This window comes from Giraffa tippelskirchi, chromosome 4, assembly GCF_054371585.1.
Source record: "Giraffa tippelskirchi isolate mGirTip1 chromosome 4, T2T-mGirTip1v1.2.pri, whole genome shotgun sequence".
Lineage (NCBI taxonomy): Eukaryota > Metazoa > Chordata > Mammalia > Artiodactyla > Giraffidae > Giraffa > Giraffa tippelskirchi.
Genome location: NC_137278.1, coordinates 141,132,657 through 141,146,276, shown reverse-complemented (window position 1 = coordinate 141,146,276; position 13,620 = coordinate 141,132,657). Strand labels below are relative to the sequence as shown.

Genomic DNA, 13,620 nt, shown 5'->3' with positions numbered 1-13,620 from the left:
ACCAACAAAGCTAGTGGAGGTGATAGAATTCCAGCTGAGCTATTTCAAATCCTAAAAGATGATGCTGTGAAAGTACAATATGCCAGCAAATTTGGAAAACTCAGCAGTGGCCACAGGACTCGAAAAGGTCAGTTTTCATTCCAATCCCAAATAAAGGCAATGCCAAAGAATGTTCACACTGTCACGCTATTGCATTCATCTTACATGCTAGCAAAGTAATGCTCAAAATTCTTCAAGCTAGGCTTCAGCAGTACGCGAACTGAGAACTTTCAGCTGTTCAAGCTGGATTCACAAAAGGCAGAGGAACCAGATATCAAATTGCCAATGTCCGTTGGATCATGGAAAAAACAAGAGAATTCCATAAAAGCATCTACTTCTGCTTCATTGACTATGCTAAAGTCTTTGATTGTGTGGATTACAACAAACTGGAAAATTCTTCAAGAGATGGGAATACCAGACCACCTTTCCTGCCTCCTGAAAAATCTGTATGCAGGTCAAGAAACAACAGAAGTGGACATGAAACAATGGACTGGTTCCAAATTGGGAAAGGAGTATGTCAAGGCTGTATACTGTCACCTTGCTCATTTAACTTATATGCAGAGTACATCATGCGAAATGCTGGGCTGGATGAAACACAAGCTGGAATCAAGATTGCTGAGAGAAATATCAATCACTTCATATGTTTAGATGACACCACCCTTATGGCAGAAGGAGAAAGGAACTCAACAGCCTCTTGGTGAAAGTGAAAGAGGAGAGTGAAAAAGTGGTAAACTCCTTTTCCTTTTGCTTATCTGGGAAATTCCCAATCTCTCCTACAGTACTCAATGATAACTTTGTTGGGTAGAGTATTCTTGGTTAGAAGGCGTTTTTTTTTCCCTTTGAACACTTTGTGAATATGCCATGTCACTCTATTCTGGCATGTAAAGTTTCTGCCGAAGAGTCTGCTGATAGTCTTATAGGATTTCACTTGCATGTAATATGTTGCTTTGCTTGCTATTTTTATCCTTAACTTTTACCATTTTAATGATAATGTGTCTTGGTGTGTGTCTCTTTTTGTTTATCTTAGAGGTTTGGGGCCTGGATTAGGGAAATCTTTTTCAGATTAGGGACATTTTCAACCATTTGTTGTTGCTATTCAGTTGCTAAGTCATATCTGACCCTTTGCAAACCCATGGACTGCAGCATGGCAGGTCTCTGTGTCCCTTAGTATCTCCTGGAGTTTGCCCAAGTTCATGAACATTGATCGGTGATGCTATCCAACCATCTCAGCTTCTGCCTCCCTCTTCTTTTGTCTTCCGTCTTTCCCAGCATCGAGGTCTTTCCCAGTGAGTCAGCTCTTCACATCAGGTGGCCAAAGTATGGGAGCTTCAGCATCAGTCCTTCCAATGAATATTCAGGGTTGATTTCCTTTAAGATTGACTGGTTTGATCACCTTGTCATCCAAGGGACCCTTAAGAATCTTCGTTGTTGTTCAGTTGCTAAGTCATATTTGACTCTTTGTGACTCCATGAGCTGTAGTTCTCCAGGCTTCCCTGTCCTTCACTATCTTCTGGAGCTTGCTGAAACTCATGTCCATCAAGTCGGTGATGCCATCTAACTGTCTCATCCTCTGTTGTCTCCTTCTCTTCCCACCTTCAATCTTTCCTAGCATCAGGGTCTTTTCCAATGTGTTGGTTCTTTGCACCAGGAGACCAAAGTGTTGGAGTTTCAGCTTCAGCATTAGTCCTTCCAGTGAATATTCAGGACTGATTTCCTTTAGGATTGACTGGTTGGATCTCCTTGCAGTCCAAGGGACTCTCAAGAGTCTTCTCCAACAATACAGTTCAAGAACATCAATTCTTTGGTGCTCAGCCTTCTTTATGGTCCAACTCTCACATGCATACATGACTACTGGAAAAACCATAGCTTTGCCTATGGCAAACTGATGTCTCTGCTCTTAATACACTACCTAGGTTTGTCATAGCGTTTCTTCTAAGAAGCAAGTGTATAATAATTTCATGGCTGCAGTCACCATCTGCAATGATTTTGGAGCCCAAGTGAAATCTGTCACTGTTTCCATTTTTTCCCCATTCATTTGCCATGAAGTGATGGGACCAGATGCCACAATTTTAGTTTTTTGAATGTTCAGTTTCAAGCCAGGTTTTTCACTCTCCTCTTTCACACTCATGAAGAGGCTCTTTAGTTTCTCCTCGCTTTCTTCCATTAGTGTGGTATCATCTGCATATCTGAGGTTGTTGACATTTCTACCAGCAATCTTTATTCCAGCTTGTGCTTCATTAAGCTTGGCATTTCATATGATGTTCTGTGCATATAGTTTAAATAAGTATGGTGATAATATACAGCCTTGCCGTACTCCTTTCGCAATTTTGAACCAGTCTGTTGTTCCATGTTCAGTTTAACTGTTGCTTCTGGGGCTGCATACAGGTTTCTCAGCAGGCAGGTAAAGTGGTCTGGTTTTCCCATCTCTTTCAGAATTTTCCACAGTTTGTTGTGATCCACACAGTCCAAGCTTTTAGTATAGTCAGTGAATCAGATTTTTTTTTTTTTTGAATTCCCATTGCTTTTTCTATGATGCAGCAGATGTTGACAGTTTAATCTCTGGCTCCTCTACCTTTTCTAAATCCAGCTGGTACATCTGGAGATTCTCAGTTCCTGTATTGTTGAAGCATACCTTGAAGGATTTTTGGCATGACCTTTGTGACATATGAAATGAGTGCAATTGTGAAGTAGTGAGAGAGTAACTAACAGGTAGGAAGGTCCAAGGTCCCCAAGTAGCAAGAGAAATAAACTACAGGTGGCAGACTTTTTTTTTTCCTCAAACTGTCTGCAGATAATGGCTCAGCAAACCAGTATTCATGTTAATTGTTTTATGGCTGGGGATGATATTCCTTGTGTCATCCTATCTTAAAAGTGCATATTGTGAGAGAAGAGCCTGGTGAAACTCCCTCAGCCTTGAGGCATTTCTCTCCTCTGATTAGAAGCTTGCTAACAGATGCAAATCGGCTTGCTAACAGATGCAAATCGTCTTGCTAAAAACTAGAAATGGGGCAGTCTTTCTGTCCCCTTCTGCTGTCTGTGTCAGAAGCTTTCCCTATCTCTGTTATACTTCAATAAAACTTTGCTACACAAAAAACTCTGAGTGGTCAAGCCTCATCTCTGTCTCTGGTTCGAAATCCTTTCTTCCAGAGGTCACGAATCCCAGTGTAGCACACGGCTCACAGCCACAACCTTTCAGTAGTTTGAACATTCTTTCTCACATTGCCATTCTTTGAGATTTTTATAAAAACTGACCTTCTCCAGTCCTGTGGCCACTGCTGAGTTTTCCAAATGTGCTAGCATATTGAGTGCAGCACTTTCACAGCATCATCTTTTAGGATTTGAAATAGCTCAGCTGGAATTCTGTTACCTCCATTTGCTTTGTTCATAGTAATGCTTCCTAAGTCCCATTTGACTTCACATTCCAAGATGTATGGCTCTGGTGAGTGACCATACCATTGTGGTTATCTGGGTCATTAAGATCTTTTTTTTTTTTTTACAGTTCTGTGTATTCTTGCCTCCTCTTCTTAATCTCCTCTGCTTCTGTTAGGTCTTTGCTGTTTCTGTCCTTTGTTGTGCCCATCTTTGCATGAAATGTGTTCCCTTGGTGTCTAATTTTCTTGACTAGATCTCTAATCTTTCCCATTCTATTGTTTTCCTCTATTTCTTTGCATTGTTTACGTAAGAAGTCTTTCCTATCTCTCTTTGCTATTTTCTGGCACTCTGCATTAAGATGAGTTTATCTTTCTCATTTGCCTTTCGCTTCTCTTCTTTTCTCAGCTACTTGTAAGGCCTCCTCAGACAACCACGTTGCCTTCTTGCATCTATTTTTTTGGCTATGGTTTTAGTCACCACCGCCTGTACAATGGTCTGAATCCCCGTCCATAGTTCTTCAGGCACTCTTTTATCAGATCTAGTCCCTTGAATCTATTCATCACCTCCCCTATATAATCATAAGGGATTTGATTTATATTATACCTGAATGACCTTGTGTTTTTCCCTAATTTCTTCAATTTAAGTCTGGATTTTGCAGTAAGGAGCTAATGATCTGAGCCACAGTCAGCCCCAGGTCTTGTTTTTGCTGAATGTATAGAGCTTCTCCATCTTCGGCTGCAAAGAATAGAATCAATCTGATTTCAATATTAACCATCTGGTGATGTCCATGTGTAGAGTTTTCTCCAGCACCACAATTCGAAAGCATCCATTCTTCGGCACTCAGCCTAGTTTATGGTTCAACTCTCATATCTGTACATGACTGCTGGAAAGGCCATTGCTTTGACTTGTTGGCAAAGTAATGTCTTTTATATTTGTTATAGACTGTTACCACTATTCCTTGAAATCATTTTTCTGCCATTTTCTCTCCTCTTCCTCTGAAAACTCTATAATGCAGATGTTATTCTGGGTGATGATGTCACAAAGGTACTTTAATGTATGTCCATGTAAAACAGTATTTTTATTTTACTTCTCTATCTGGATGAGTTCCATTGCTCTGTTTTCCATCATCTTAGAAGAATGATCACTGACTCATTCTTCTACCTCATCAAATCTGTTATTGAGCCCCTTTAGTGATTTTTCAGTTCAGTTATAAACTCTGTTTCTGCCTATTCAGGAAGGTGTCTGTAAAATGCTATCGTGATACAAATTAGAAACTGTTGTGATAAATATACATTATGTCATAGGTATAGTTTATTAGGGATCTATTTTAGAACTATCTTAACTACTTATATAATTCTTTCACTTAGGTGTGAGAATTATATTATAGCTATGTTAGAAAATGTCCTTATCCTGTTGTTCTGTTGCTAAGTCGTGTCTGACTCTTTGTGATCCTGTGAATTGTAGCATGCCAAACTCCTATGTCCTCCACTGTCTCCTGGAGTTTGCTCAAATTCATGTCCGTTGAGTCGGTTATGCTATCTTACCATCTCATCCTCTGCCACACCATTCTCCTGTTCCCTTCAATCTCTCCCAGCATAAGGGTCTTTTCCAGTGAGTCAGCTCTTTGCATCAGGTGGCCAAAGTGTTGGAGCTTCAACTTCAGCAACAATCCTTCCAATGAATGTTTAGGGTTGATTCTTTTAGGATTGACTGGTTTGATCTCTTTGTAGTCCAAAGGATTCTTAAGATCCCCTTCATGGATCACAGCCTTGTTACGACAAAGTGGCTTGCATAACTCAGTGAAGCCATGAGCCATGTCATGCAGGGCCACTGAAGATGGATGGGTCAGAAAAGAGTTCTGACAAAATGTGGTCCACTGGAGAAAGAAATGGCAACCTACTCCAGTATTCTTGCCTAAAGATCCCCATGTATCCTTATCTTAAGGATACATTTTATACTTAGGTTTGAAATATTTTATCTTCAGCTTAATATAATGTCAGATATTTTATGTACATGCACAAAGACAAGGAAAGAAAGAAAGAGGAGAGGGAGTGACAGAGAAGGAAGAAGACACACACAGATACAAATGCGTGGAAATGGTAACAGAGAAAGAGAGAAGAGGAATAAATGTGGCAAAATGTTCATGAGAGAATGTTTACAGTTAGCTCAGTAGAGGTTATCATGCTCAGATTTGTTGTCTCCAACCTTTTGACTCCTTCTAGCTTGTTGAACAGAGAAGGCAATGGCACCCCACTCCAGTACTCTTGCCTGGAAAATCCCATGGGTGGAGGAGCCTGGTAGGCTGCAGACCCATGGGGTCACTAGGAGTTGGACATGACTGAGCAACTCACTTTCACTTTTCCCTTTCATGCACTGGAGAAGGAAATGGCAACCCACTCTAGTATTCTTGCCTGGAGAATCCCAGGGACGGCGGAGCCTGGTGGGCTGCTGTCTATGGGGTCGCACAGAGTCGGACACGACTGAAGCGACTTAGCAGCAGCAGCAGCTTGTTGAAGGGTTGACGAGCTTTGTCTTTTGCTGGGAAGTCCTGTTAAAAACACTGTTTCTCAGTTCAGTTGTTTACTCCTTGAAGGATATGAATTCATACTTCATTATATTTTCCTGGCTATATATTTACCATAGTGATCATATATGTTCACTGTGGAAAATTTAAATTATAAAGGAAAATAGAAGCTACTCATAATTTCTATACTGGGAAATAATTGTTATTCTATTTGGATGTATTTCTTTGTAGTTTTAATTTTGCACATTCCCATTAACTATTTTGAAAATGTTTCAGCCTATGAAAAAGTTGAAAGAATAGTATAATATATACCTATATACCCTTCACATAATTTGATTATTAATTTTTTGCCACATTGTTGTTTTCTTTCTGTTCTGTTAAAGTATGAGTCTTTGGAATTGAATTGAAGATATTATGTTGTGTCATCCTGAAATGTATGTGCATGTATTTTCTTAGTATTGTATAAGGATGTTTGCTTGCATAATAGCCATACCATTATCACAGCTAAGAAAATTCAGTTGATAATTTTGTCTATTCAGAATTATATTATACATTTTTTTATTTACATTATAACATCTTAAAAATTATTTTAAGTTACTGCATACTGTACAGTATTTAACTTATTTTCTTTATAGTTGGATTTCTTTAGATTGTTAATATTTTTATTGTTATAGGTAATGTTGAAATTACTCTTTTTTTCTGAAGTGATTAAAATTATTTACCTTTATTGTGAGATGAAAGGTTTTATTTCCTTATAAAAGAATTTAAGGCATGAACCTTCACTTGAGATAGAGGGCTTTTGTTCATTTTAGTTGTGATTTTCTTCTTAGTTTTCAGCTGAGTTGAAGGAGTAGAGTCACACGTTCTTGAAATAATAAGTCCATTAACATTTTAGCCAGGTTAAAGTGACTTGAAGTAAAATCTGCAAATCTGCCTCCTGTCTCCTCTTCTGTTTGAAATACTACCCTGAGACTAGTTATTATTAAGAAGGATGTAGATTTTTTCCCCCTTTTAGGCTTTATTTAATTGTGCAACATCACTAAATAATTTATTATTGCATGTTTATCCTTATTATTCTTCAGAATTGACCATGGGTGAAATGTCTTGGGACATGGCTCTTAATTGACTTAAGATATCTCCGTTTAGAGATGCCATGGCCTGTTTAGACTCATCTTCTTAACTATTCATCAGCATACAGGCCTAAATATATACTTCCTTGGGTGTATAAGCCCTGGGTTTGAGCATATTTATTAATATGTCTGTTTTCTTTCAGGTTTTCGTGCACCTGAAGTTGCTAGAGGAAATGTTATTTATAACCAACAAGCTGATGTTTATTCATTTGGTTTGCTACTTTATGACATTTTGACAACTGGAGGTAGAATAGCAGAGGGTTTGAAGTTTCCAAATGAGTTTGATGAATTGGCAATACAAGGGAAATTACCTGGTAAGTTTTATCTACAATAAAGATTGTTCTATTTTAACTTAGCAGCTTCATTTTTTATTTAATTGTATTTATATACAATTCATTTTATAACTGATAAATTTTTGTTTAGTGCATGAATATTCTTAAATTCTATGACATTAATATAAATCATATGAGAAACATAGAAGTTATAGGGTTTCTTTTTAGTATTCTAAATACTGATATATTAGGTATTATATTTAGAATACTCAGGAAAGGAAATACTATTATAAGTCCAGGTTTAGTGACTTTTCTTCTCATAAAGAGTTACTAAGTGTCCATTAGCTTGGAGTATTTTCATTTTCTTGAGTGAAGTAATTTCTATGCAGGAATGAAAACAAATTATTTACTATAATAATTTTTAGTAGTAAATATTAGCAAGAATTAGTGAATGAGTGTTTAATGAGATCAGATCTCAATTTGAATGGTTGCCTCATGCTTTAAAGAAATTCTAGGACTTTTTTCTTTCATTCCTTAACTGTTACTTCAGTTTGCATTCTGAACTATTCTTTTAAATGTATTTAGTCATTTCTCATATTTTCTGCTTTTCACTTAAGAAAAGTTTTGAGTGTACACTGTGTTCCAGCTACAGGGAAGATAACTATCTCCTTTTGGGGACCTTTAAAGATTCCCAACAGAAGGAAATCTATTATTGTTTGACTAAATCCTTCGTGCACAATCTGGGTCATCTCCTTCATTTTATCAATTAGCTTTCCAAGAAAAGTTTTCAGGTCTCTATTCTACACCGACCAGAAAAATGACATACTTAAAATTAAAAACAAATGTTCACAGACTGATTGTGGGGATATGAGGCCTGAATACTTGTCTACTTTGAATATTAAAATAAAAGTATTTGCAAAAAAGTCTAATATATGAACAAAAGTGTTTTCAAAATCTATTTGAAATGAAGATATGAAAGGAAAATTGATTTTTATTCAATCGGTATTTGTGTCTCTTTTTATACTGTAAAAATCAAGGACTCTTTTTTGATGTTTCTAGTGGAGATGATTAACAAAATTAGCTTTAAGAGTGATAATCAGTTTATAATAAGTATGGGATTATAGAGATCAGTGTTTCCTTTGCAGTGTCTGGACCTCTCATACACATTGAGAAGAAATAAAATAATCTTTCTGATTTGTTCAGTATTTTAGTGTGATATGTTTTTTAATGTTTTAGATCCAGTTAAAGAATATGGTTGTGCCCCATGGCCTATGGTTGAGAAGTTAATTAAAAAATGTTTGAAAGAAAATCCTCAAGAAAGACCTACTTCTGCCCAGGTATTCATATCATTAAAATTTATCAATATTTTGTGCATAACATAAAAATATTTATCTATTTATAAAATATATATATGTATATACTTAAATATATAAATACAGTCACAGTTTAAAACAGTTATAAAGCCAAACTCTTACATCCTCTCACCACCCTGGGAACAAAACAAAGGGCGAACATCCCAGAAACGCACATATGCCTCTTTCTGATTGCATCACTCTCTTTCCCTATCAATGCAGCCACTCTCCTAACTTTCATGTTAATCATTTTTATTTCCTCTTTAAGATTTCATTACCCAGTTTAATATTCTTGTATTCATAATTTATTTAAAATCGAATCAGTCACATGCTGTTCTGAGAGTTTTCAGTTTTTCTCCCAACATTGTTTTGTGAGCTTCATCCATGTTGTTGAACATAGCTGTTGATTTCTTTCCCGGCTACTCCATTCCATTGTTTGAATGCACAACAATGTATTTACCCATGACCATATCAACGGGTATTGTTTCTAGTTTTTTGCTATTATCAGTACTGTTATGAGCGTGGTTGTACATCTCCTAGTGCAAATTGCATAAGAATTGCTTTATGTTATATATCTAGGAGTTGAATTGCAGAATCATGGAATATGGGAATGTCTAAATCATTTTCTGAAGAAGTTGTACCAGCTTAACAGTTGCATCACCTGTATATTATTGTAGCTGTTTTTTAAAATATATTCTCCTTAAATGTTGTACTACCTGACTTTTTAATTTTTTTTTTGAAATGGATTGATTTACACTTTCCTAATTACTAATTGGAGAAGGCATGGCACCCCACTCCAGTACTCTTGCCTGGACAATCCCATGGACGGAGGAGCCTAGTAGGCTGCAGTCCATGGGGTCTCGAAGAGTCAGACACGAATGAGCGACTTTACTTTCACTTTCCAATTTCGTGCATTGGAGAAGGAAATGGCAACTCACTCCAGTGTTCTTGCCTGGAGAATCCCAGGGACGGGGGAGCCTGGTGGGCTGCCGTCTATGGGGTCGCACAGAGTCGGACACAACTGAAGCGACTTAGCAGCAGCAATTACTAATAAGAATGAGCGTTTCTTTATATATTCATTGGTAATATATATGTTTCCTCTTCTGGAAAATGCTTATTCATTGTTTTGCCCATTTTTCTATTAGGTTATTTGCATAAAAATGAAATTTAAAGACAGCTACTTTCTTTCTTACATTGTATACTAAAACTTAGTTGGTTTATGTATGTTGCAAATTTCTTTTCCCAATTCATGGTTCCCATTTTTATTTCCTTTGGAGTGCCTTTTGCTTAACAGAATTTCTTAATTTTAATAGAGATAAAATTAATAGTACTGACTTTTATGGCAATTAGTTTTAGAATCTTGTTTTAAAAGGCCCTTATCTCTCCCAGAGCCACAAAAATATTTACCTATGGTTTCTTCATAAAGTTTAAAAGTTTTGCTTTTGATAAAGTTATTAATTCATCAGGAATTGTATTTTTATCTAGATCCAATTTTCTTTTTTTCCATTTGGATAATCTATTTTCCAGTTTCATCTATGAAATTGTTTCTTCCTTTGTCTTCCATTGATCTTCTTTTTTTTTTTTTTCTATTTGCACTCTGTGATATACTCTCAAAGATACACACACACATACTCTCTTCCATTGGTCAATTTACATGTTTTTCCTCCAGTACAGCCCTGTCTTAATTCCTGAAGCTTTAATAGTCTTCCCCCCCCCCCATTGTTATCCTTTAGGAATGCCTTAGCTGTTCTTTGGTCTAGTTTTTCCATACAAGTTTTTAAATCACTGTTAACTTTTTTGAAAAATTCTATTGTGCTTTGGATTAGACTTGCATTGAATCTATAGGCAACAGCCTTATGATATATTAAGTCTCTGTATTCTTGAATGTGGGTTATTTCTCTGTTTAGGTCTTAAGTCTCTTTCAGTGAAGTTTTACAATTCTGCATACAAGTTTTGCACATCTTTTTTTGGATATTTTTTGCTATGAATTGCTTTAAACTCAGTTCCTGGCTTGAGATGTTTTTGAACCACCTAGGTGATGGGAATCTTATTTGTAAATCTTGAGAGCAAGCTTATGAATAACAGTTTCTCAGGGTTCTTTTGCTCTTTCACCCTGTGTCTGTAAAGTCCAAGGCCACTCTCCTTATAGACCAGTGGAAGTGGGAGTGGAGCATGGCTTTATTTCTAGTTTTCATTTATTCTGAATATGTGGTCCTTTGGGATCCCAGTTTTATCCTGTTACTACATTCTCTACTTTGGGCATCCCTAGATTTAACTCTTTCCCACCAGCCCCACAAGGCATTCAAAACCACACATCAGTTTTACTTCAGTAGATCAGTGCCTTAAGGGAAAATCAGGCTTTGGGGCTCATCTGACCTCTCTGGATTCTGCCTTTCATTAATATTTTGGCCTGATAATTCTGTATGGTGTTATCAGATCCCTAATGTTTTTAAGAAGTTAGAAAAGAATTTCTTAAGCATTTTAAATTGTAGTTAGCTGGAAGGCCTATCCAAATAACCTTTTCTATCATATTATTGGAAATAGAACTCTTACAGGTTTTTAAATTTTATTTTGTTTTTATTTCTTGGTCATACTGCATGGCATGCAGGCTATTAGTTTCCTGACCATATCAAACCCTCGCCCCCTGTAGTGGAAGTCTTAACCAGTGGACTGCCAGAGAAGTCCCTCTTACTATGTTTTAAATGAAACATTTAATATATCAAAATAAGAGGTGTTTTTATGTTGTGGACTCTCAATTTTGTATAATAATTAATTGAAAAAGTTTTGTTCAGTTTCCTGCTGAGAAGTAGCTGAGGACATGTATACACTACCTTTATCAAACAACCTATAATCATGTTGACTACTTGTCTTACTGTTTAATTTTGGTTTCTACCAGTATTAATCACACAGACTTTAAAAAAATTACCTTGGTGATATTCTCCAAAGCTTAATTATTGTTTTACTGTTTCTTCTTTTAATTTTTACATTTACTTCATTTGTATTTTATAGCTTACCTATCACCTTGAGGGTTTTTTTCTTTTATCATATGACAGTATTCAAAAACTTTCTCATACCTATTTAAAATACCGTGTGTGCTAGGCAAGATAGGTAAACTCATAATTTTGCCAGATGAGGCACTGGGTGAAAAGGAGCTTTCTTGGAGTCTCCTGCATGGCAGGCAAGTGGCTGTGACATGAGACTCTAATTCCATTTTCCTGACTCCTGGTTGTTTCCTTACATTGGCTTTATGCCGTCTCTCTAGTTCTTTAGTGCTTGAAGGAAAAACAAAAACAGAATCTAGAGGTGATTTGTGAGTTTGTTGCCATGCTGTGCTTAGTCGCTCGGTTGTGTCTGACTCTGTGACACCATAGACTGTAGCCCGCCAGATTCCTCTGTCCGTGGGGATTCTCCAGGCAAGAATACTAGAGTGGTTTGCCATGCCCTCCTCCAGGGGATCTTCCCAACCCAGGGATTGAACCCAGGTCTCCCATATTGCGGGCGGATTCTTTACCGTCTGAGCCAATGGGGAAGGCCAAGAGTACTGGAGTGGGTAGCCTATCCCTTCTCCAGGGGATCTTCCCAACCGAGGAGTTGAACTGGGGTTTCTTGCAATGCAGGTGGATTCATTACCAGCTGAGCTACCAGGGAAGCTTATTCCCAAAGATCAAAATTTCATTTCCCTGCAACTGGTAGAAGCTCTAGTCTATTGTTGGCTCGAATATTTATCTTCAACATGATGTGTTTCTGCGGGATAAAACTGAATGAAGAATAGCTCCTGATTTTGCTAAATTTCTGTTAATTTGGCACTTTGGGGATTTCTTTTCAAGTTACAAAACACACCCCACATAATAAAGTGTGTGTACCATGCACGGTTTAAAAATGAATACTGTTTTAATGTAATTTTATCTCCAGTTTGTTAATCTTGTTGCTCTGGGTGGATCACAGTTTAAATAACTAGTTTAGATTTTTCTTGATGGAACTGTAGCATTTAATACTACATTATGCATAATTATATGATCTTTCAAGGTGTTTCCCAGGTGTCTTGGTGGTAAAGAATCCACCTGCCAAGCCAGAGACACAGGTTCGATCCTTGGGTCAGGAAGATCCCCTGGAGAAGGAAATGGCAACCCATTCCAGTATTGTTGCCTGGGAAATCCCATGGACAGAGGAGCATAGTGTGCTACAGTCCATAGGGTCTCAAAGACTCTGACACGACTTAGTGACTAAACTACCACCATAATCTTTCAAGCGGATATGTGTTAACTTGATGTGTGTTATTTTTTAAACTTCTCAGGTCTTTGACATTTTGAATTCAGCTGAGTTAATCTGTCTGATGAGACGTATATCAATACCTAAAAGTTTTACTGTTGAATGCATGGTTGCTACGAATCATAACAGCAAGAATGTGAGGATTTGGCTGGGCTGTGGGCACACTGACAAAGGACAGCTCTCGTTTCTTGACTTAAATACAGAAAGATATACTTCTGAGGTAAATCCAAATACTCTTTAAATTAGTGATATTCTAGAAAACTCACTTTATGAATTATTTTAAAGCTTGTGCTAATTAAAAAGTTATTTGGGAGCATTCAGTGCATAGATGTGAAGTATCTGGCTGGGGCCAGGGCCAAGGGAGGGCTTGAAGGCACGGTGTTTGGTTTTGGACACAGTGACAGAGCTATCTGTGTCCGGCTGCTGGGTGGAAAGTGATTGTCCGGGTCTAGCCAGGAAAGAGGTCTGAGAGATTCTCGACACTACCCATGACTTTCAAGTGGAACTGCAGCAGCTCAACTGGTTCTTTTTTAAAAAAAATGTTACTTAGGAAGAAATTAAATAAGGGCTAATGTAGACTTGTTATTAAATTAGCTTCCTGTTAGAACAAGTGCATTCACAAGAAATTAAGTGGTATATGTTTTGTTTTAAAACCACAGTGT

The 13,620-nt window shown here is 37.2% G+C and overlaps 1 protein-coding gene across 4 annotated transcripts in view; it reads left to right on the top strand.

Annotated features, from left to right (window-relative positions):
* Positions 1–13,620, top strand: part of LRRK2 (leucine rich repeat kinase 2) — a 197,008-nt gene that overhangs the window by 160,722 nt on the left and 22,666 nt on the right. For all 4 annotated transcript variants that reach the window (XM_081594156.1, XM_081594153.1, XM_081594154.1 and 1 more), the window contains exons 42-44: positions 7,209–7,379; positions 8,574–8,674; positions 12,984–13,178. In XM_081594156.1, the coding sequence (XP_081450282.1) occupies positions 7,209–7,379; positions 8,574–8,674; positions 12,984–13,178 (467 nt within the window). The remainder of the gene's footprint in view (positions 1–7,208; positions 7,380–8,573; positions 8,675–12,983; positions 13,179–13,620) is intronic.